The sequence below is a fragment of the Heloderma suspectum genome, chromosome 1 (assembly GCF_057233095.1).
Source record: "Heloderma suspectum isolate Gila_16-S chromosome 1, 16-S_ref, whole genome shotgun sequence".
NCBI lineage: Eukaryota > Metazoa > Chordata > Lepidosauria > Squamata > Helodermatidae > Heloderma > Heloderma suspectum.
The window spans coordinates 6,087,217-6,107,339 of NC_139458.1; the positions used below are offsets into that span (position 1 = coordinate 6,087,217).

A 20,123-nucleotide genomic window follows, 5' to 3' on the forward strand; every position below is an offset into this window, starting at 1 on the left:
ATCACCTTACATCCAGATAGAGAACTTATTCTCCAATTAACAATCTTTATGTCGCCAAAATGGCACCATCCACACACAAGAGCAGCGTATCAGCAAGCCTGAGGGAACCCCAAGATTTGCAGAAGTAGAAAAAAGAAACTTCAGATAAAAGAAACCTAAGTGGTGGGAACCTCCATGATAGCCAAATGAGCCATCAGTGACTACAAAACACTGAGCATCTGTTGGAGAGGAATGGAAAACTGACGGGGAGGAGGAATGGAGCATTCTGGAAGAGGACATGGCTTGCTGGGCTGGAACCCTAAACAGGAAAACTTCACACTACAACACTTCATTGCAGGACCCACTTGTTCCCTGTAATAGTAAACTTGGAAGGTTGAGTGTCTTAACAGTTCGGAAATAAATACGAGGTAGTGACTTCTGCATACTCGGGGGATGCTGTAAGTATGCAGAAGGACAAACATTTGCTCATTTAAAAAAAATTCCATTTGAAAAGAGCAAACTGGCAAACTTGTGAGCTTACAGAATACTGATGGCAATTGAGTGGAGGGAGGGAGAGGGAAGTCTAAGGCTGCAGCTGGCAGGGTTGGGAATTGTTAATCTGGCAGTGAACAGATTAATATTCCTAATAAGGTTGAAGAGGTTACCTTAAACTGCAAATGGTTAATTTGGTCCTGAAATGGCTGAATAGTCTGAGGGTTTGGGGGAGACCCCACCCAAAAAGACCCCAGACTCATATTTAAATAGAGCCCAGAATTGCATTTCAGACCCCAAACCCATATGCAGGATGACCTTTGATTTCATAAGGCCTGATCTTTTGGCCTTAGGACACCTCCCAACTGAAGGCTGCAAACGCTGACAGAGTTGGCATTGGAAGATGTACAGCATGGCTTCATGATGCTTTGAACTTGCTCTCTTCGAGGTCACAGCAAGAGGTGAAGGCCGCACAGCTGGTAATAAGGAGCAGTGAAGAACAACTTGATGCATGCTCAGCCGCCAGTTCGGAGAAAAGGCCTTTGCTGACCAGCTCATGTTGTGCACCTGTGATAAGGGGAGCCAAGAACATCCTTACTTGATGCCTATTGGTTCACGAAGTTGTAACAATGGCTAGGAAGAGGCGTAGATGGTGCAGACATGACTTCAAAGATGTGCCAGGGACAAACATCAATCAAGATAACACGCCCAGATGGTAGACCTTTGGAGACGTTTTCAGAAAAGTTCAAATTAATCCCTTAGTAACTATGCTGGAGATCATAGAATCATAGACTAGTAGGGTTGGAACAGGCCAATTGGAACAGGCCAATAAGACCATCAAGTCCAACCCCCAAAATACATGGGCATGAAATGTGAGAGTATTGGGGGACATCTCACTTTTGATTGGTGGATGGTTGTTTCTCCATCCATTGTAGCCCTGCCTCTGACCAGAACAAGGGTGTAAAAGCTTAGTTAGCAAGAGCTCTTTCTCTCCTACTTGTCTCTCCTGACTTGGATTCCTGCATTGAGCAGGGGGTTGGACTCGATAGCCTTGTAGGCTGCTTCCAACCCTACTATTCTATGATTCCTTACCTGTGCTCTTTGATGGACCAGCAGACCAGGGATTTGGGTAACTATGGATCTCTTCAACACTTAAGTATACTTTAACTTTCATATAATTTGAACCCTTTATTTTCTGAAGTTAGAACTTAGTCTTATTTCTGAAGTTAGGACTTGGAATTATTTCAAACTTAGAAACAAGTTTCTTGAAACAAAACTTGGTTATCCCTTTAAGTTCCAGATTTGATTAATTTTTTAGGGGCATGATCCTATGTAGGTTTAGACAGAAGAAAAAGTCCTGTAAGTCCCAGCTCCCATGCTGGCTAAGGCATGCTAGGAGCTAACGAACCACCCCCAAATTCTGCTGTTTAGGGGAGGGGCTGTACCTAGAAGGGGACTAGGGTTTTTTGGTCTTGGAGAAGAGCAAAAAAGCAGGTCCCACAAGAAGCTTTGCATGTCACAAATGGAGCTTCAGACTTCTTGCATACAACTTTCTGGCAGCTGTGCTCTGAGTGCCTTAGGGCACAATCCTATGCATGTTTAGATAGAAAAAAGTCCTACAACTCCCAGCATTCCTCAGTCAGCATGGCTATTATAGGACTTTTTTCCTGTCTAAACATGCATAGGATTGCACCCTTAATTATGATTATACAGTGGAGGTGACGAATAGACTTCAGGGATTAGACCTGATAGACAGAGTGCCTGAGGAACTATGGACGGAGGTCCGTAACATTGTTCAGGAGGCAGCAACGAAATCCATCCCAAAGAAGAAGAAATGCAAGAAAGCAAAGTGGCTGTCTGATGAGGCTTTACAAGTAGCTGAGGAAAGAAGGGAAGCGAAAAGCAAGGGAGAAAGAGGAAGATATATCCAACTGAATGCAGAGTTCCAGAGAATAGCAAGGAGAGACAAGAAGGCCTTCTTAAATGAACAATGCAAAGAAATCGAGGAAAACAACAGAATGGGAAAGACTAGAGATCTCTTCAAGAAAATCAGAGATATCAAGGGAACATTTGTGCAAAGACGGGCATGATAAAGGACAAAGAAGGCAGGGACCGAACAGAAGCAGATGAGATTAAGAAGAAGTAGAAAGAATACACAGAAGAACTATACAGGAAAGATCTTAATGTCCCTGATAGCCATGATAGTGCGGTCACTGAACTTGAGCCGGACATCCTCGAGAGTGAAGTCAAGTGGGCCTAGGAAGCATTACTAACAACAAAGCTAGCGGAGATGACAGTATTCCAGCTGAGCTATTTAAAATCCTAAAAGACTATGCTGTTAAAGTGCTGCACTCAATATGCCAACAAATTTGGAACACTCAACAGTGGCCACAAGACTGGAAAAGGTCAGTTTACATTCCAACTCCAAAGAAGGGCAATGCCAAAGAGTGTTCAAACTACCGCACAATTGCGCTCATTTCACATGCCAGCAAGGTGATGCTCAAAATCCTACAAGCTAGGCTTCAGCAGTATGTGAACCGAGAACTTCTGGAAGTACAAGCTGGGTTTCGAAGAGGCAGAGGAACTAGAGATCAAATCGCCAACATTCGCTGGATCACGGAGAAAGCAAAAGAATTCCAGAAAAACATCTATTTCTGCTTCATTGACTACGCTAAAGCCTTTGATTGTGTGGATCACAACAAACTGTGGCAAATTCTTAAAGAGATGGGAGTACCAGACCACCTTACCTGTATCCTGAGAAACCTGTATGAGGATCAAGAAGCCACAGTAAGAACCGGACATGGAACAACCAAGTGGTTCAAAATTGGGAAAGGAGTACGACAAGGCTGTATATTGTTGCCCTGCTTATTTAACTTATATGCAGAGTACATCATGCGAAACTCCAGGTTGGATGAATCACAGGTCGGAATTAAGATTGCCGGGAGAATTATCAACAACCTCAGATACGCAGACGATACCACCCTAATGGCAGAAAGCGAAGAGGATCTAAAGAGCCTCTTGTTGAGGGTGAAAGTGGAGAGTGCAAAAGCTGGTTTGAAACTCAACATTAAAAAAACTAAGATCATGGCATCTGGCCCCATCACTTCCTGGCATATAGAAGGGGAAGAAATGGAAGCAGTGACAGATTTTACTTTCTTGGGCTCCAAGATCACCGCAGACGGTGACTGTAGCCATGAAATTAAAAGACGCTTGCTCCTGGGGAGGAAAGCTATGGCACACCTAGACAGCATAGTAAGAAGCAGAGACATCACCTTGCCGACAAAGGTCCATCTAATCAAAGCTATAGTTTTCCCAGTAGCAACGTATGGCTGTGAGAGCTGGACTATAAGGAAGGCTGAGCGCTGAAGAACTGATGCTTTCAAACTGTGGTGCTGGAGAAGACTGTTATGAGTCCCCTGGACTGCAAGGAGGTCAAATCAGTCAATCCTAAAGGAAATGAACCCTGACTGCTCATTGGAAGGACAGATACTGAAGCTGAAGCTCAAATATTTTGGCCACCTAATGTGAAAACTTACTGGAAAAGTCACTGATGCTGGGAACGACTGAAGGCAAAAGGAGAAGGGGACGGCAGAGGATGAGATGGCTAGATAGCATCAGCGATGCAATGAATATGGACTTGAGCACACTCCGGGAGAGAGCGGAGGACAGGAAGGCCTAGCGTGCTATGGTCCATGGGGTCACGAAGAGTCGGACACGACTGAACAACAACACTTGCAAATTTCTTATCTTGCCTCAGGGCAACTATCACAGAAACCCCCACCATGAAATATTTTACACTGATTTCTAACCTTGTTTAAATGGAAGGAAAAATAAAGAATTAAATGTCTTTTAAAGCTGTGACACCTTGAAAACCCAATAATGTGTAAGCAGGCATGCCTACGTGGCTCTTTTTGTCACCTTTTTTAAGACCATCACCAAAATCCTCCTGGCTATCTTGCTCACCTGGACCTGGGGTAGCCAGAGATATGCACCCATCAACTCCCATGCGTTCCTCACATTAGGAAGGAAAGAGGAGCCCACTGCGCTCTTCCTTCCCTTAACGTCCGACACCTAAAAATCCATCTTCTAGCATCCATGAGTGATCTTGGAAGCACAGCTTGTTTTGGGTACTAAATCCTGAGAAGAGGAATGAAAACAGCAACCCGAATCCAGAGGAAGAGAGGGGAAGAAGATGCCTCCTATCCGGGAGGGCCCCCTTCAGCATGGCCCCCGCTGGGCCGGGAGGGGGCAGGGGAGGCTGTGTGCACGTGTGCACGTGTGCGCGCGCGGGAGGAGTGTTGGGTGGCCCCGCCCACCGCGTCCTCTTCGGAAGGCCGGCCAAGAGGGAGCGCGGCCCTGCGGGGCCGAGGCTGCGCACGTGCCCCTTCCGAGCCTCTCAAAGGCCGCTACCACCTCGGTGACCTCACACAGCCATTTCATTTTCCACGGCGGGCGTGGGCAACAAATGAACAGCACTCCAGCGTGGGCTGGGGATGATGGAGCTGCCGCCCCATAGCACATCTGGCGGGCGCCAGGGTGGGGAAGGCTGCACGATGCAACAACCTCTCAACCATCCTTGCAAGGTAGGCTAGCCGCCTTTGGGCACTGGGCGCAGGCGCACTGCCCGGAGAGACTCCCCGCCGCTCCTGAAGGGGGCGGAAGAGCGCGGGGTCCTCTCCATCCGGGTCTCTCTCTGTCCTCGTTCGCCAATTGGAGGAGGGGCGGGGCTTCCGCTCTGAGCGGAGGCCGGCCGGATGTGCGGCCCGCAACGGCGGATGTTGACAGTCTGAGAGGCCCGGCTGAGGTAAGGGGCGGGGGAGTCCGTTTACCGGGGGTCGGTCGGCAGAACCAAGCCAGGGTTGGGGGCGGGGGGCTGCGGCTGCCCCGTCTCCCCCGCGGCAGAATAGGCTTCACCACTCCAGACTGTAAGGGGGGGGCGTCTTTTGGAACGTGTGTCTCCCCCCTTACCGCCCCCCCAATAAAAGAAACCCCACCAAATGCTGCCCTGCTAATAGAAAGGTAGTTCATCAAGGAGAAAGTTTCTGGCTGTGGCTTCTCCCTCTTGTGCTAGTCTTATATGGGCGGCAGAGGGGTTTTCTTTTGAGTATTAAGCTAAGGCTCAGGGGAGCATTCAGAAATTAATTTCTCTTCGTGCTGATGTGGTACAGCCCCATTCTATTGTGTTAAGGCTCAACCACCACATTCCATCCTGTAAGGACGGGGCTGTAACTCAGCGGTAGAGCCCCTGCTTTTATGCATAAGGCCCCAGGTTCAGTCCTGGCTTCTCCAGCAGGACCCCCTGCCTAAAACCCTGCAGAGCCACAGCTGCCAGTCAGTGTCAGATAATGCAGAGTTAGATGGGCCAATGCAAGGTAGCTTCCTATGTTCCCAGGTCCCCATGGCATGCGATGGAGTGATTAGAGATCATGGGTTGCCAAGTGTTGATGCACCCACTGCCGTGTGCCCATTGTTGTTGTTCAGTCGTTCAGTCGTGTCCGACTGTTCGTGACCCCGTGGACCATAGCACGCCAGGCCTTCCTGTCCTGCACTCTCTCCCGGAGTGTGCTCAAGTTCATATTCATTGCATCGGTGATGCTATCTAGCCATCTCATCCTCTGCCATCCCCTTCTCCTTTTGCCTTCAGTCGTTCCCAGCATCAGGGTCTTTTCCAGAGAGTTTTCTCTTCGCATTAGGTGGCCAAAATATTGGAGCTTCAGCTTCATTATCTGTCCTTCCAATGAGCACTCAGGGTTGATTTCCTTTAGGATGGACTGATCTGACCTCCTTGCAGTCCAGGGGACTCGTAAGAGTCTTCTCCAGCACCACAGTTCAAAAGCATCAATTCTTCGGCGCTCAGCCTTCCTTATAGTCCAGCTCTCACAGCCATACATTACTACTGGGAAAACCATAGCTTTGATTAGACGGACCTTTGTCGGCAAGGTGATGTCTCAGCTTCTTACTATGCTGTCTAGGTTTGCCATAGCTTTCCTCCCCAGGAGCAAGCGTCTTTTAATTTCATGGCTACAGTCACCGTCTGCGGTGATCTTGGAGCCCAAGAAAGTAAAATCTGTCACTGCTTCCATTTCTTCCCCTTCTATATGCCAGGAAGTGATGGGGCCAGATGCCATGATCTTCGTTTTTTTAATGTTGAGTTTCAAACCAGCTTTTGCACTCTCCTCTTTCACCCTCAACAAGAGGCTCTTTAGATCCTCTTCGCTTTCTGCCATTAGGGTGGTATCGTCTGCATATCGGAGGTTGTTGATAATTCTCCCAGCAATCTTAATTCCAACCTCTGATTCATCCAACCCGGCATTTCTCATGATGTACTCTGCATAGAAGTTAAATAAGCAGGGTGACAATATGCAGCCTTGTCGTACTCCTTTCCCAATTTTGAACCACTCGGTTGTTCCATGTCTGGTTCTTACTGTTGCTTCTTGACCCTTGTACAGGTTTCTCAGGACACAGGTAAGGTGGTCTGGTACTCCCATCACTTTAAGAATTTGCCACAGTTTGTTGTGATCCACACAATCAAAGGCTTTCGCGTAGTCAATGAAGCAGAAATAGACGTTTTTCTGGAATTCTCTTGCTTTCTCCATGATGCAGCGAATGTTGGCGATTTGATCTCTAGTTCCTCTGCCTCTTCTAAACCCAGCTTGTACTTCCGGTAGTTCTCGGTTCGCATACTGCTGAAGCCTAGCTTGTAGGATTTTGAGCATCACCTTGCTGGCATGTGAAATGAGCGCAATTGTGCGGTAGTTTGAACACTCTTTGGCGTTGCCCTTCTTTGGAACTGAAATGTAACCTGACCTTTTCCAGTCTTGTGGCCACTGTTGAGTGTTCCAGATTTGTTGGCATATTGAATGCAGCACTTTAACAGCATCATCTTTTAGGATTTTAAATAGCTCAGCTGGAATACTGTCATCTCCACTAGCTTTGTTGTTACTAATGCTTCCTAAGGCCCACTTGACTTCACTCTCGAGGATGTCCGGCTCAAGTTCAGTGACCGCACTATCATGGCTATCAGGGACATTCAGATCTTTCCTGTGTAGTTCTTCTGTGTATTCTTTCCACCTCTTCTTAAACTCATCTGCTTCTGTTAGGTTCCTGCCTTCTTTGTCCTTTATCATGCCTGTCTTTGCACAAAACGTTCCCTTGAGATCTCCAATTTTCTTGAAGAGATCTCTAGTCTTTCCCGTTCTGTTGTTTTCCTCGATTTCTTTTGCATTGTTTATTTAAGAAGGCCTTCTTGTCTCTCCTTGCTATTCTCTGGAACTCTGCATTCAGTTGGATATATCTTCCCCTTTCTCCCTTGCTTTTCGCTTCCCTTCTTTCTTCAGCCACTTGTAAAGCCTCATCAGACAGCCACTTGGCTTTCTTGCATTTCTTTTTCTTTGGAATGGATTGAGTTGCTGCCTCCTGAACAATGTTACGGACCTCCGTCCATAGTTCCTCAGGCACTCTGTCTATCAGGTCTAATCCCTTAAATCTATTCCGCACCTCCACTGTATATTCATCAGGGATATGATTTAGGTCATACCTGAATGGTTTAGTGGTTTTCCCTACGTTCTTCAATTTAAGCTGAAATTTGGCAACAAGAAGCTCATGATCTGAGCCACAGTCAGCTCCAGGTCTTGTTTTGACTGACTGTATGGCGCTTCTCCATCTTTGGCTGCAAAGGACATAATCCATCTGATTTCGATATTGACCATCTGGTGATGTCCATGTGTAGAGTCGTCTCTTGTGCTGTTGGAAAAGAGTGTTTGCTATGATCAGCGTGTTCTCTTGGCAAAACTCTATTAGCTTTTGTCCTGCTTCATTTTGTACACCAAGGCCATGCCTGCCTGTTATCCCAGTGATTTCTTGACTTCCTACTTTAGCATTCCAATTGTCAGGGTGGACACTGAGCCCATAGAATCCCAGAGTAGTTCTGATTCTGAGGAAGAGCAGTCGCTCCTGGGAGAGGAGCGCGCTCCTCTTTCCCAGGACCAACAGCTGACGGAGGTTCCTCCCACCAGCATTCCTAGTTTAGTTAGCAGTCCAGGGAGTGACCAAGCACAGATAGCAGACTTGGTGGATGCACGACGCAGACGCAGAGAGCGGCGCCAGATGGAGGGCGCGGAAAGGAGGCGAAGTGCCAGGTTGGCGCGCAAACAACGGCTGCACCCAGAGGCTCCAAGGGAAAAGGGGAGGGACTCTCCCTAGTCCTTAAGTTCAGGGGTCTGCCAGTAATTCCCTTTCAAACGGGGACCAACTTTTCCAACTTAGGGCATAGGTACTGTGCTGCTCTGATCTAGTGGCAATCGGTATAGTTGTTAAGTTATAAAAGAAGAATAAAGCTTTGAAAAGAATTCCTTTGTCTGTGTCTGGACTTGGCTACTGGTTTAGACAGAGAGAGACCTCCAAGGAGCCCTTGACACCAATCCCCTATGATGAGGAGGACATCTTTTTTTGGTGTTAGGTCTAGAAGGTGTTGTGGGTCTTCATAGAACTGATCAACCTCAGCTTCTTCGGCATCAGTGGTTGGGGCATAGACCTGAATTACTGTGATGTTGAATGGTTTGCCTTGGATTCGTACTGAGATCATTCTGTCGTTTTTAAGATTGTACCCTAGTACTGCTTTTCCCACCCTTTTGTTGACTATGAGTGCTACTCCATTTCTTCTAAGGGATTCTTGCCCACAGGAGTAGATATGATGGTCACCTGAATTAAATTCGCCCATGCCTGTCCATTTTAGTTCGCTGATTCCCAAGATGACGATGTTCAATCTTGCCATCTCATGTTTGACCACCTCCAGCTTACCTTGATTCATTGATCTGACATTCCAGGTTCCTAAACAATATTGTTCTTTACAGCACCGGATTTTCTTTTCACCACCAGACACATCCACAGCTGAGTGTCCTTTCGGCTTTGGCCCAGCCGCTTCACTCTTTCTGGCGCTACTTGGAAATACCCTCTGCTCTTCCCCAGTAGTATATTGGACACCTTCCGACCTGAGGGGCTCATCTTCCGGCGTCATCTCTTTTAGCCTTGTGATACGTTCCATGGGGTTTTCTTGGCAAGAATCCTGGAGTGGGTTGCCATTTCCTTCTCATTTCCAGTGGACCACATTTTGTCAGAACTCTCTGCCATGACCTGTCCGTCTTGGGTGGCCCTGTACGGCATAGCTTATGGCTTCACTGAGTTACGCAAGCCCCTTCGCCACAACAAGGCAGTGATCCAGGAAGGGACGTGTGCCCATTACCGCTGGCTAAAGTAGTTGTCTGCCTGGTCTTGCCCAGATGTATTTATATATTAAATAATAAATAATGGGTCCCTTGGAGGAAAAAAGGTGAGATATAAATATAGTAATATAAATAACAGTTATAAGTTGTCCTAGGCCAGCCTTCCTCAACTTGGGGCCATCCAGATGTGCTGGACTCCAGTTCTCATCATTCCTAGCCAGATGGCCATACTGGCTGGAGATTATGGGAGTTGTAGTCCAAAACATCTGGAGAGCACCATGTTGGGGAAGGCTGGACTAGGCTGTCAGTGCGACCTAAATAATAAAAACAAAACAGTATGATGAATGAAATTAATAACTCCAAAATAGAATCATAATAAATGCAGCAGGAGAAACACTATTTTATTATTGTTATTATTAATAATAATAATATTTTCAAAGCAGTGACTAAAGCAGTAAGGCAGCAAATACAAAAAATCTAAAACAATCACAGAGGTAAAACAGGTCAAAACAGAACGTTAAGGCATAAGATATAAAATATGAAATATAACTGGATAAAATTGATATTGAGTTAAATTCTTGAAAAAATAAGAACACATGTGATCAGATACAGATGAAAGTCAAAAATAGTCTTTGTCGTTTGGCAGGATGCAGTGGATGAGTAGCTTCTGATGTGCCTTGCTGTACACAGTATAATGTTTCTCCTTCCTTAATAAGAGCCATGCTGGAGTAGACCAAGGGTCCATCTAGTCCAGCATATTGTTCACACAGTGCCCAACCAGCTGCCCACAGGAAATCCACAAGCAGGACATGTGTGCAACAGCACCCTCCCACCCATGTTCCCCAGCAATTGGTGCACATAGGCACTCTGTTTCTTATCCTGGAGGTAGCATATAGTCATCAGGACTAATATTTATTTATTTATTTATTTAAAGCATTTGTATCCCGCCATATATCATTAAGATCTCAGGGCGGTGTACAGATAAAATCAATGTAAGCAGTATAAAACAATAAATAATTTAAACGGCTAAAAACATATTAAACCATTAAACAATTTAATATGAACTAAAATCTAAAACAATAAAACAGTTAAAACAGTGTGCTACTTTAGGGAATGCATTTTAGCCCTCAAAGGCTTTGGTAAAAAGCCATGTTTTTACTTGGTGCTGAAATGAGACCAATGTCTGTGCCAATCAGGCCTCCAAGGGGAGGGCATTCCACAACTGGGGTGTCACAGCAGAAAAAGCTCTCTCCCACGTCCCACCGTAGTATATATCTCACACTGGTGGGACATAGAGGAGGGCCCCTCCAACAGATCTCAGTCCTCGGGCAGGCATATATAGGAAGAGGCGCTCCCTCAAATATCAAGGTTCCAAGCTGCTTAGGGCTCTAAATGTAATCACCAAAACCTTGAATTCCAACTGGAAACATATTGGCAGCCAGTGCAATTCCTTTAAAACTGATGTTATATGATTTTTATAAAGGATTCCGGTCAGCAGTCTAGCTGTTGCATTTTGTACTAGCCGCAACTTCCGAGTCGTCTTCAAAGGCAGCCCTAATAGCCATTGATAGCCTTATGCTCCGTGTTGTTGTTGTTTATTCGTTCAGTCGCTTCTGACTCTTCGTGACTTCATGGACCAGCCCACGCCAGAGCTTCCTGTCGGCCGTCGCCACCCCCAGCTCCCCCAAGGTTGAGTCCATCACCTCCAGAATATCATCCATCCATCTTGCCCTTGGTTGGCCCCTCTTCCTTTTGCCTTCCACTTTCCCTAGCAGCAGCATCTTCTCCAGGGTATCCTGTCTTCTCATGATGTGGGCAAAGTACTTCAGTTTTGCCTTTAATATCCTTCCCTCAAGTGAGCAGTCTGGCTTTATTTCCTGGAGTATGGACTGGTTTGATCTTCTTGCAGTCCAAGGCACTCAGAATTTTCCTCCAGCACCACAGTTCAAAAGCATCTCTCTTCCTTCGCTCAGCCTTCCTTATGGTCCAGCTCTCGCAGCCATAGGTTACTATGAGGAATACCATTGCTTTCACTATGCGGACCTTTGTTGTCAGTGTGATGTCTCTGCTCTTCACTATTTTATCAAGATTTGTCATTGCTGTCCTCCCAAGAAGTAAACGTCTTCTGATTTCCTGGCTGCAGTCAGCGTCTGCAGTAATCTTTGCTCCTAGAAAGACAAAGTCTGTCACTGCCTCCACGTTTTCTCCCTCTGTTTGCCAGTCATCAATCAAGCTGGTTGCCATAAGCTTGGTTTTTTTGAGGTTTAACTGCAGCCCAGCTTTTGCACTTTCTTCTTTCACCTTCGTCATGAGGTTCCTCAGCTCCTCCTCGCTTTCAGCCATCAAAGTGGTATCATCTGCATATCGGAGATTGTTAATGTTTCTTCCAGCGATTTTAACTCCAGCCATGGCTTCATCAAGCCCAGCATGCCGCATGATGTGTTCTGCGTACAGGTTGAATAGGTAGGGTGAGAGTATACAACCCTGCCGTACTCCTTTCCCAATCTTAAACCAGTCCGTTGTTCCGTGGTCTGTTCTTACCGTTGCTACTTGGTCGTTATACAGATTCCTCAGGAGGTAGACAAGATGACTTGGTATCCCCATACCACCAAGAACTTGCCACAATTTGTGATGATCCACACAGTCAAAGGCTTTAGAATAGTCAATAAAATGGAAATAGATGTTTTTCTGAAACTCCCTGGCTTTCTCCATTATCCAGCGGATATTGGCAATTTGGTCTCTAGTTCCTCTGCCTTTTCTAAACCCAGATGTACTTTCTCTTGTACATCTGGCAATTCTCGTTCCATGAATTGCTGGAGTCTGCCTTGCAAGATCTTGAGCATTACCTTACTGGAATGTGAAATAAGTGCCACTGTTTGATAGTTTGAACATTGCCAGATGTACTTTCTCTTGTACATCTGGCAATTCTCGTTCCATGAATTGCTGGAGTCTGCCTCGCAAGATCTTGAGCATGACCTTACTGGCATGTGAAATAAGTGCCACTGTTCGATAGTTTGAACATTCTTTGGTGCTTCCCTTTTTTGGTATGGGGATATAAGTTGATTTTTTCCAATCTGGTGGCCATTCTTGTGTTTTCCAAATTTGCTGGCATATGGCATGCATCACCTTGACAGCATCATCTTGCAAGATTTTAAACAGTTCAGCTGGGATACCGTCATCTCCTGCTGCCTTGTTATTAGCAATGCTTCTTAAGGGCCATTCAACCTCACTCTTCAGGATGTCTGGCTCTAGCTCACTGACCACACTGTCAAATCTGTCCCCGATATTATTATCCTTCCTATACAGATCTTCCATATATTCTTGCCACCTTTTCTTGATCTCTTCTGCTTCTGTTAGGTCCTTGCCATCTTTGTTTTTGATCATACCCATTTTTGCCCGGAATTTACCTCCAATATTTCTAATTTTCTGGAAGAGATCTCTTGTCCTTCCTATTCCATTATCTTCTTCTGCTTCCCCACATTGCTTGTTTAAAAATAATTCCTTATCTCTTCTGGCTAACTTCTGCAATTTGGCATTTAACTGGGCATATCTCCCCCGATCACTGTTGCCTTTTTCTTTCCTTCTTTCTTGGGCTGCTTCCAGTGTCTCAGCAGACAGCCATCTTGCCTCCTTGGTTTTCTTTTTCTTTGGGATGTTTTTTGTTGCCACCTCCTGAACAATGTTGCGAACTTCTATCCATAGTTCTTCCGGGACCCTATCTACTAAATCTAGTCCCTTAAATCTATTCTTCACCTCCACTGCATATTCATTAGGAATATTCGTGAGCTCATATCTAACTGATCTGTGGGTCTTCCCTATTCTCTTTAGTCTGATTCTAAATTGTGCAATAAGAAGTTTGTGATCTGAACTACAGTCAGCTCCAGGTCTTGTTTTTACTAACTGCATAGATGTCCGCCACCTTTGGCTACAAAAGATGTAGTCAATCTGATTTCGGTGTCGACCGTCTGGTGAAGTCCATGTATAAAGTCGTCTCTTAGATTGTTGGAAGAGAGTGTTTGTTATGCACAGTGAGTTGTCTTGGCAAAATTCTATCAGCCTATATCCTGCTTCATTTTGTTCTCCCAGACCATGCTTGCCTGTAATTCCAGGTGTCGTTTGACTACCCACCTTAGCATTCCAGTCTCCTGTAATGAAAATAACATCTTTGTTTGGTGTACTGTCCAGTAGGTGCTGCAGATCCTCATAGAACTGATCTACTTCTGATTTTTCAGCATCTGTGGTTGGGGTGTATATTTGGATCACTGTGATGTTAAATGGCTTACCCTGAATTCGAATTGAGATCATTCTGTCATTTTTTGGATTGTATCCAAGCACTGCTCTAGCCACTTTATTATTAATTATGATGGCTACTCCATTTTTTCTGTGGTCCTCTTGTCCACAGTAGTAGATCTGGTGGTCATTTGATGTGAAATGGCCCATTCCAGTCCATTTCAGTTCACTGACACCCAAAATGTCTATATTTAATCTTGACATCTCCCCAATAACCACATCCAATTTGCCCTGGCTCATAGATCTTACATTCCAGGTTCCTATCGTGTGTTGATCTTTAGAACATCGGATTTGTCGTTCACCACCAGCACCATCGGCTGCTAGCCGTCCTTTCGGCTTTGAGCTAGCTGCGTCATCACATCTGGGGCTAGTTGAACTTATCCTCTGTTCCTCCCCAGTAGCATTTTGACCATCTTCCGACCTGGGAGTCCCATCTTCCAATGGTATACCGACATATCTCTGGTTGTACTGATCCATTTAGTTTTCATGGCAAGAATACTGGGGTGGGGTGCCGTTTGCTTCCCCAGGGATCGTATTTAGTCTGACCTCTCTGCCATGACCTTCCCGTCTTGGGTGTCCCTTCACGGTTTAGCTCATGACATCATTGAGGTGCTCAAGCTCCAGCACCACGACAAGGTAATGATCTCCTTTGCTGAAGCTCCATGAATTTGTCCAATTCTCTGTATTCATCCAATGTCTGAGAGAGACAGACAGACAGACACACACACACACACACACACTTAGATTTAAAACAATCAGGTTGACCCAAAGGGAAGGAGGTCTAAAAGAAGAAAATCCCTACTGAGGAATTTGGGGGGGGGGGGGACCTAAGGTCCTTTCCTGTGTTTCAGAGTCTTATAGGATCAAATGTAATGAATGGATTAAATACGCTGCAGCCATTTGGCTGCAGTTCTGGTTTCTCCAACAAGCAGTAAATAAAATGTTTTAAACAAGCCTCAGGATTTCAATCTTTATAATCATGGGAGCTAGCAACTTTCCCCTTGCTCAGGAAGCCATGGGAGGCTTGAATGTTTCTCGTGGCTGGAAAGGTAGCTGAGAGCCAGCTCTCCTTCCATACCACCTGCTCTTCCTCTTTCCCTGGCCTAAAGTTTAGGGCTTGCTTTTCTCTGAGACACTAAACTTGGAGGTGGCTGAGGGTGCTATGGTTGTTCTTATTTTGTTTTTCCTGCTATGGCTGGCAGTTTTAAGAGCTTCATTCACACATAACTGTAAAGAAATAATTTGGAAAGGGATGTGTGGCCCTCTTGCATTTTCTCAGTTTGTGGGAAGGCCCCATGCACCTCTGAACACCTGTTGCTGGGGAACAAATAGCTTTCTGATCTGTTTGTGACCTTCCCAGAGGTAGTCAGCATGAAGCAGAAGGCTCAGCTGGGCTCAGCAGGCATCATCTTCTGTCCTTGTGGTGGAATGGTCCTGTCCCAGCAATGTGAGAATAGGGTGGAGAAGCCACTTCTTTCCCCCCACTCTCCTGAATGCAGCTGAGCAGATGATGACTGTACCTTTTCCTCCCAGTTATGTGCACTGGTGGTTTGTGGAAATTCCTCACAACCACCCGGCTGGAGTTGTGCTGCAGGATCCTCTCCTGGTGATCTTTCTTTCTCAGTGGGTGTGAGACAGTCTCCTGGGTGGGAGGGGCAGCTATTCCTCACCCTAAGGGTCATGGGTGGGTAGAAGGGAATGCCCTATGACATGCAGAGACTGAAGCAGGGCCGTGGTCTCCTGGAGTAAGAGACGTTTCTCAAAATAACTGACCTCTGAGGGGGCTTTTTTATTCTGTTTTGGCTGCGCATGACTTTAAAGTCATCATCATCTGTTCCTCTTTTCTCTATGTCTTTTTTTGAAGGATCACATCCTGGCATTGGCATGGCAGATGACAATGAAGACTTGCCAGTGGACGATGAGCTTCTGGCTCCAGCTGAGGACAACTTAGAACAGCTGGAGAATGGCAGCCCTGCCGAGCGGAGTGGCCATGTGGCTGTCACTGATGGGCAGTGCATGTTTGTTTGGGGGGGATATAAGGTGGGTGGCAAAAGAGAGTCTTGTCATCTTTTGAAATGCGACGGTACACAAAAGTGGAGATGAAGAGGTGGAGCCATCATCCGCTCTGCCCACAGAGGCTTGGAGAAGATGCGCCTTGGATGCTTTCAGATGGGACTTCGGTGGCATCATCGCCCTGCCTCATTCTCAGAAGGTTACAGGGGGTCCAGGCATCACCATCTTCTCCTCATGACACTCCTGTGTTTTCTTACCCCTTCTTATGTCTTTTTCCTTACCGCAGAAAATCTGTTAGGAGAAAAAGACAGGACAGCTGCACAAGGCCTTCTTGTTGCTTAGTGCTAGGAGCACTCCTTCTGGAAGTGCCCATTGGCCCATTGGATTGGAAGGCCTTAAATTGTATACATAATTAAATGAATGCGGTTGGAGCTTTACAATGAAATAACCCGTTTTGCCACCAGAGTTGCAATCATGTTTCTTAAAATACAAATACAGGGGGGTTATTTGGGCTGTTGGCATTTAAAAAAAAAAAACCTAGGATGCTTTCAGATTGTTAGTTACATTTATTAACATGATGTTTTCTCCTTTCTTCTTGCTTCAGAATGCTCAAGTGAGGACCTTTTATGACTTCTATCTTCCCAGAGATGAAATCTGGATCTATAACATGGAAACAGGAAGATGGTACTGTGCCTGAGTGACGTCCACATACCTCTCCTCTTTCTCAAAATGAGCACTTTTGTAGGATGGTGGAATAGTTGCTGGTGACTTGTGAAGACTGCAGCTGGCTGTGGAGCATTTAGGGGCCCAGGTTCCTTTTGTGCCTGACAAGCTGACTTTAAATTCCTGATTTTCAGACTGATAGATCAGAGGAGGATTTCACAATGCTGGCGGTGGCTGTTGTACATAGGCAGTACCTTGCATAAGTAGTTGATAGAGATGAGTTCCAGAGTGTAGATGTGGGAGGTGGGGATATCCACAGGCAAATCCCAGAGAAAGGCAGCTGTTTTCTCAATAGGGCCCTATTTGAAACAGTAGAGAAATGCTTCTTAAAGTCTTTGCTGTCCTTCATAGTTTTAGATTTATTTTGTAGATGGTTCAGGGTAGATAAAACAAAATATATAATAAGAGAAAAATAAACATTTGAACTATCTCCCTGTTGGCTAGTAAGTCTTCTGATCCCCAGACAAAGGCCCCATAGGGACATGCTTCCAGAAACCACAGGAGTGGGACAGGCCTGATTTTGGCGCAGAAATTGCCTTGTTTACCCTGGGGGATGACCTTTGCCAGGAGATAGATGGGGGAATGCAACCCTGTTGATTCTTCTGGACCTCTCAGCAGCTTTCAGTACCATCATCTGTGGTATCCCTCTGGGTGTTGATACTGCTTTCCAGTGGCTCTGCTAAATACCTGGATGGCCAATTCCAGAAGGTGGTGCTGCGGGATTTCTGCTTGATTCCTTGGCATTTATGCTTTGGGGTCCTGCAGGGTTATATTTTATCCCCTGTGCCTTTTAACATCTACATGAAACTGCTGAGTGAGGTCATCTAGAGATTTGGAGTGGGATGTCATCAATGTGCAGATGACACCGAACTCTACTTCTCCTTTTCATCTAATACAGGTGAGGCAGTGGGAGTGCTAAGCCAGTGCCTGGAAGTGGCAGTGGACTGGATGAGGGCCAGTAAACTGAAGCTCAATCCAGGCAAGATGGAGATACTGTTAGTGGGTGGTTGATCTGCCCAGGTAAGTGGTGTTCAACCTGTTCTAGAGGGGGTTGCACTCCCCCGAAAGAATCAGGTTCATAGTCTGGGGGTGCTCAGTGATCTGTATTTGTTACTGGAGGTGAAGTAGCCTACGTGGCCTGGAGCACCTTTTACCAGCTTAGGCTGGCATGCCAGCTATCACCTTACCTGGACAGAGAGAGCCTTGCTTCAGTTATCCATGCCCTTATAATCTCCCATTTGGACTACTCCAATGTCTTGTACATGGGGCTGCCTTTGGAGATGGTCCAGAAACTTCACAATTAGTTCACTATGATCTGGTTCATGCACCACGGCAGCAATTCCTGGATTGCTTAGCCCAGGAATTTCCAGGGATGAGCGAAGCAATGAATGTGCTGCTTCCCTCATGCTTGTTGTTTCCGCTTTCAATTAACAACCCAGGAGTGTTCTTGGGTTGCTTCGTGACATGCGAACCTGGAATTCTGGGCTGTTTATGGGCTAAACAGCCCAATTAACACAACAATTGCCCATAGTTTGTTGATGGGTTAACTCTGGATTGTTTATCTCATGAACAACCTGGAGCTTCCAAGTCTTCACATCACGAAACCACCTGGGAATGGAGTGTCCCTACATTGTTAATTAGAAGTGGAAACAACAGGTGCAGCAGCTGCACATGTCGCTCGTCCCCACAATTGCTGGGCTGAATAGCCCAGGAATTGGCACTGTGGCGTGTGAACCACCTCTCTAAGTGAATGGCTGTGAGGTGGCTAACTGGGAGATAGGACCACATTACATCAGTGCTTTGCCATTTCTGAGCCCAATTCAAGGTGCTGGTTTTGCCTCTTAAGGCCCCTCACAGCTTGGGGCCAGGGGACTAGGGGGACTGCCTCTCTCCACGTGTTCCTCCCCAGACATGGAGGTTTCCTCTGGAGGCCCTTCTCTGAGTGATCCCATCAAGTGAGGTGTGGGGGTTGGCTGTGGGAGATCTTCTTTTCCCAGACCTTATCATCTCTTAGCTTTAAGCTGTTTTAACTCTCTGCACTTGTTTTTATGCTGTATTTTTACTTATATTGGTTTTTATTTTAATTAAATTTTAAATTGTTTTATTTCTTGTTTTGAGACACAAAACTTTGTGTCCGAACTTTGTTACAGGGAGCTCATAAATACTGTCAGTAAGTAAATACATACATACATTGTGCTGTAGGATACATAGTGAGTTCCTAAATGGGGGGAGGGCGGGATTTAAGGCTAAAAGGCAGGATGCAAGTATTATAAATAAATAAGTACTGCACCCAGTTACACTGAATTTTGTAAATGACAGATAAGCATTGAAAAGGGTGGATTCATTGTCTAACCTGAATACCTTTCTGCCAGGACGAAACACAGAACCTCGGGAGACGTTCCCCCTTCTATGTCGGGCAGCTGTGCCGTCTGCATGGACAGAGTCTTGTACCTATTTGGAGGGCACCACACAAGTGGCAACACAAATAAGGTCAGGCACTTAATGACTGAAATTAACATAGCACATCCTGTGTCATGCCTCCATGTGGCAAGATGGCGCATTGCCCAGATGTTGGGCGGTGGGTCCCTCTTTCCATTTCGAGGCATTAGCAGCTTCTACAATGGGAAGAGAGGGACCTGATGGGATGATGCTTTTTCATCTCCAGAGAACTCCTTGCTGTACATTTACCATAGTTCAGGGTAGGTTTGCTATGAGATTGACTTCAGAAGCCATAAGTTGAAAGGGAATTGGTTCCCAAACTAAAGCTTATAATGTACATTACTTATTTAAAGCAGTTATACCCCCATTCTTCAGCTGAAACGGCTCCCAGAGTGGCTTACAGATTAATAGAAACAAGACAGTCCCTACACTCAACCTTGTAATCTAAAAAGACACAATGTAGAAAGGAAATGAGTTGGGGAGGGAAAAGGAAAATAAGAAAATACAGCTACCAGTTCTTAAAGTTACATGTCATGTTCATTTGTCCCCTCTTGTTACCAGCAAAGGTGTGTTTGCTTTACTCAACTCTGTTACCACTGGAATGTAACTACATGCTAACAGCTCTACTGCTCTGTATAAGTCTTTTCTTTTGCCTGGAGTTTGGAGACTAATTTCATAATAACTTTTGTTACAATTGTTAATAGATAAGATTGTGATTTCACCCAACCTAGATCCTGTCTCTGGTTTTCTTGTGTGTTGCACGTGTGGGGAGAGAGAAGACTGCTCACGTTCCTGTTTGTGGGGGTGGGGGGAAGAGAATGTGTGGATGTAAGCCTCTCTTCCTGTGGCATATGTTCAGAGATTCTCTCAAACTATACTGTCAGTACATTGGCAACCACTGATCACTTGGCTACTGTGTATACAGTCAGATTTCTCTTACAACCAGATACCATGTAGAGCCAGTTC

At 45.7% G+C, this 20,123-nt stretch overlaps 1 protein-coding gene across 9 annotated transcripts in view; it reads left to right on the top strand.

The window, feature by feature from the left end:
* The first annotated feature begins 4,793 nt into the window (after positions 1-4,793).
* Positions 4,794-20,123, top strand: part of KLHDC2 (kelch domain containing 2) — a 28,768-nt gene continuing 13,438 nt past the window's right edge. For 4 of the 9 annotated variants that reach the window (XM_084833948.1, XM_084833984.1, XM_084833978.1 and 1 more), the window contains exons 1-4: positions 5,213-5,275; positions 15,847-16,022; positions 16,600-16,679; positions 19,091-19,208. In XM_084833948.1, coding sequence (XP_084690074.1) covers positions 15,867-16,022; positions 16,600-16,679; positions 19,091-19,208 — 354 coding nt within the window. In that variant the 5' untranslated portion in view covers positions 5,213-5,275; positions 15,847-15,866. Of the gene's footprint in view, positions 5,055-5,212; positions 5,276-14,558; positions 14,619-15,846; positions 16,023-16,599; positions 16,680-19,090; positions 19,209-20,123 lie in introns of those variants that run through there. The other 5 variants (XM_084833959.1, XM_084833993.1, XM_084834020.1 and 2 more) reach the window with 3 other exon arrangements.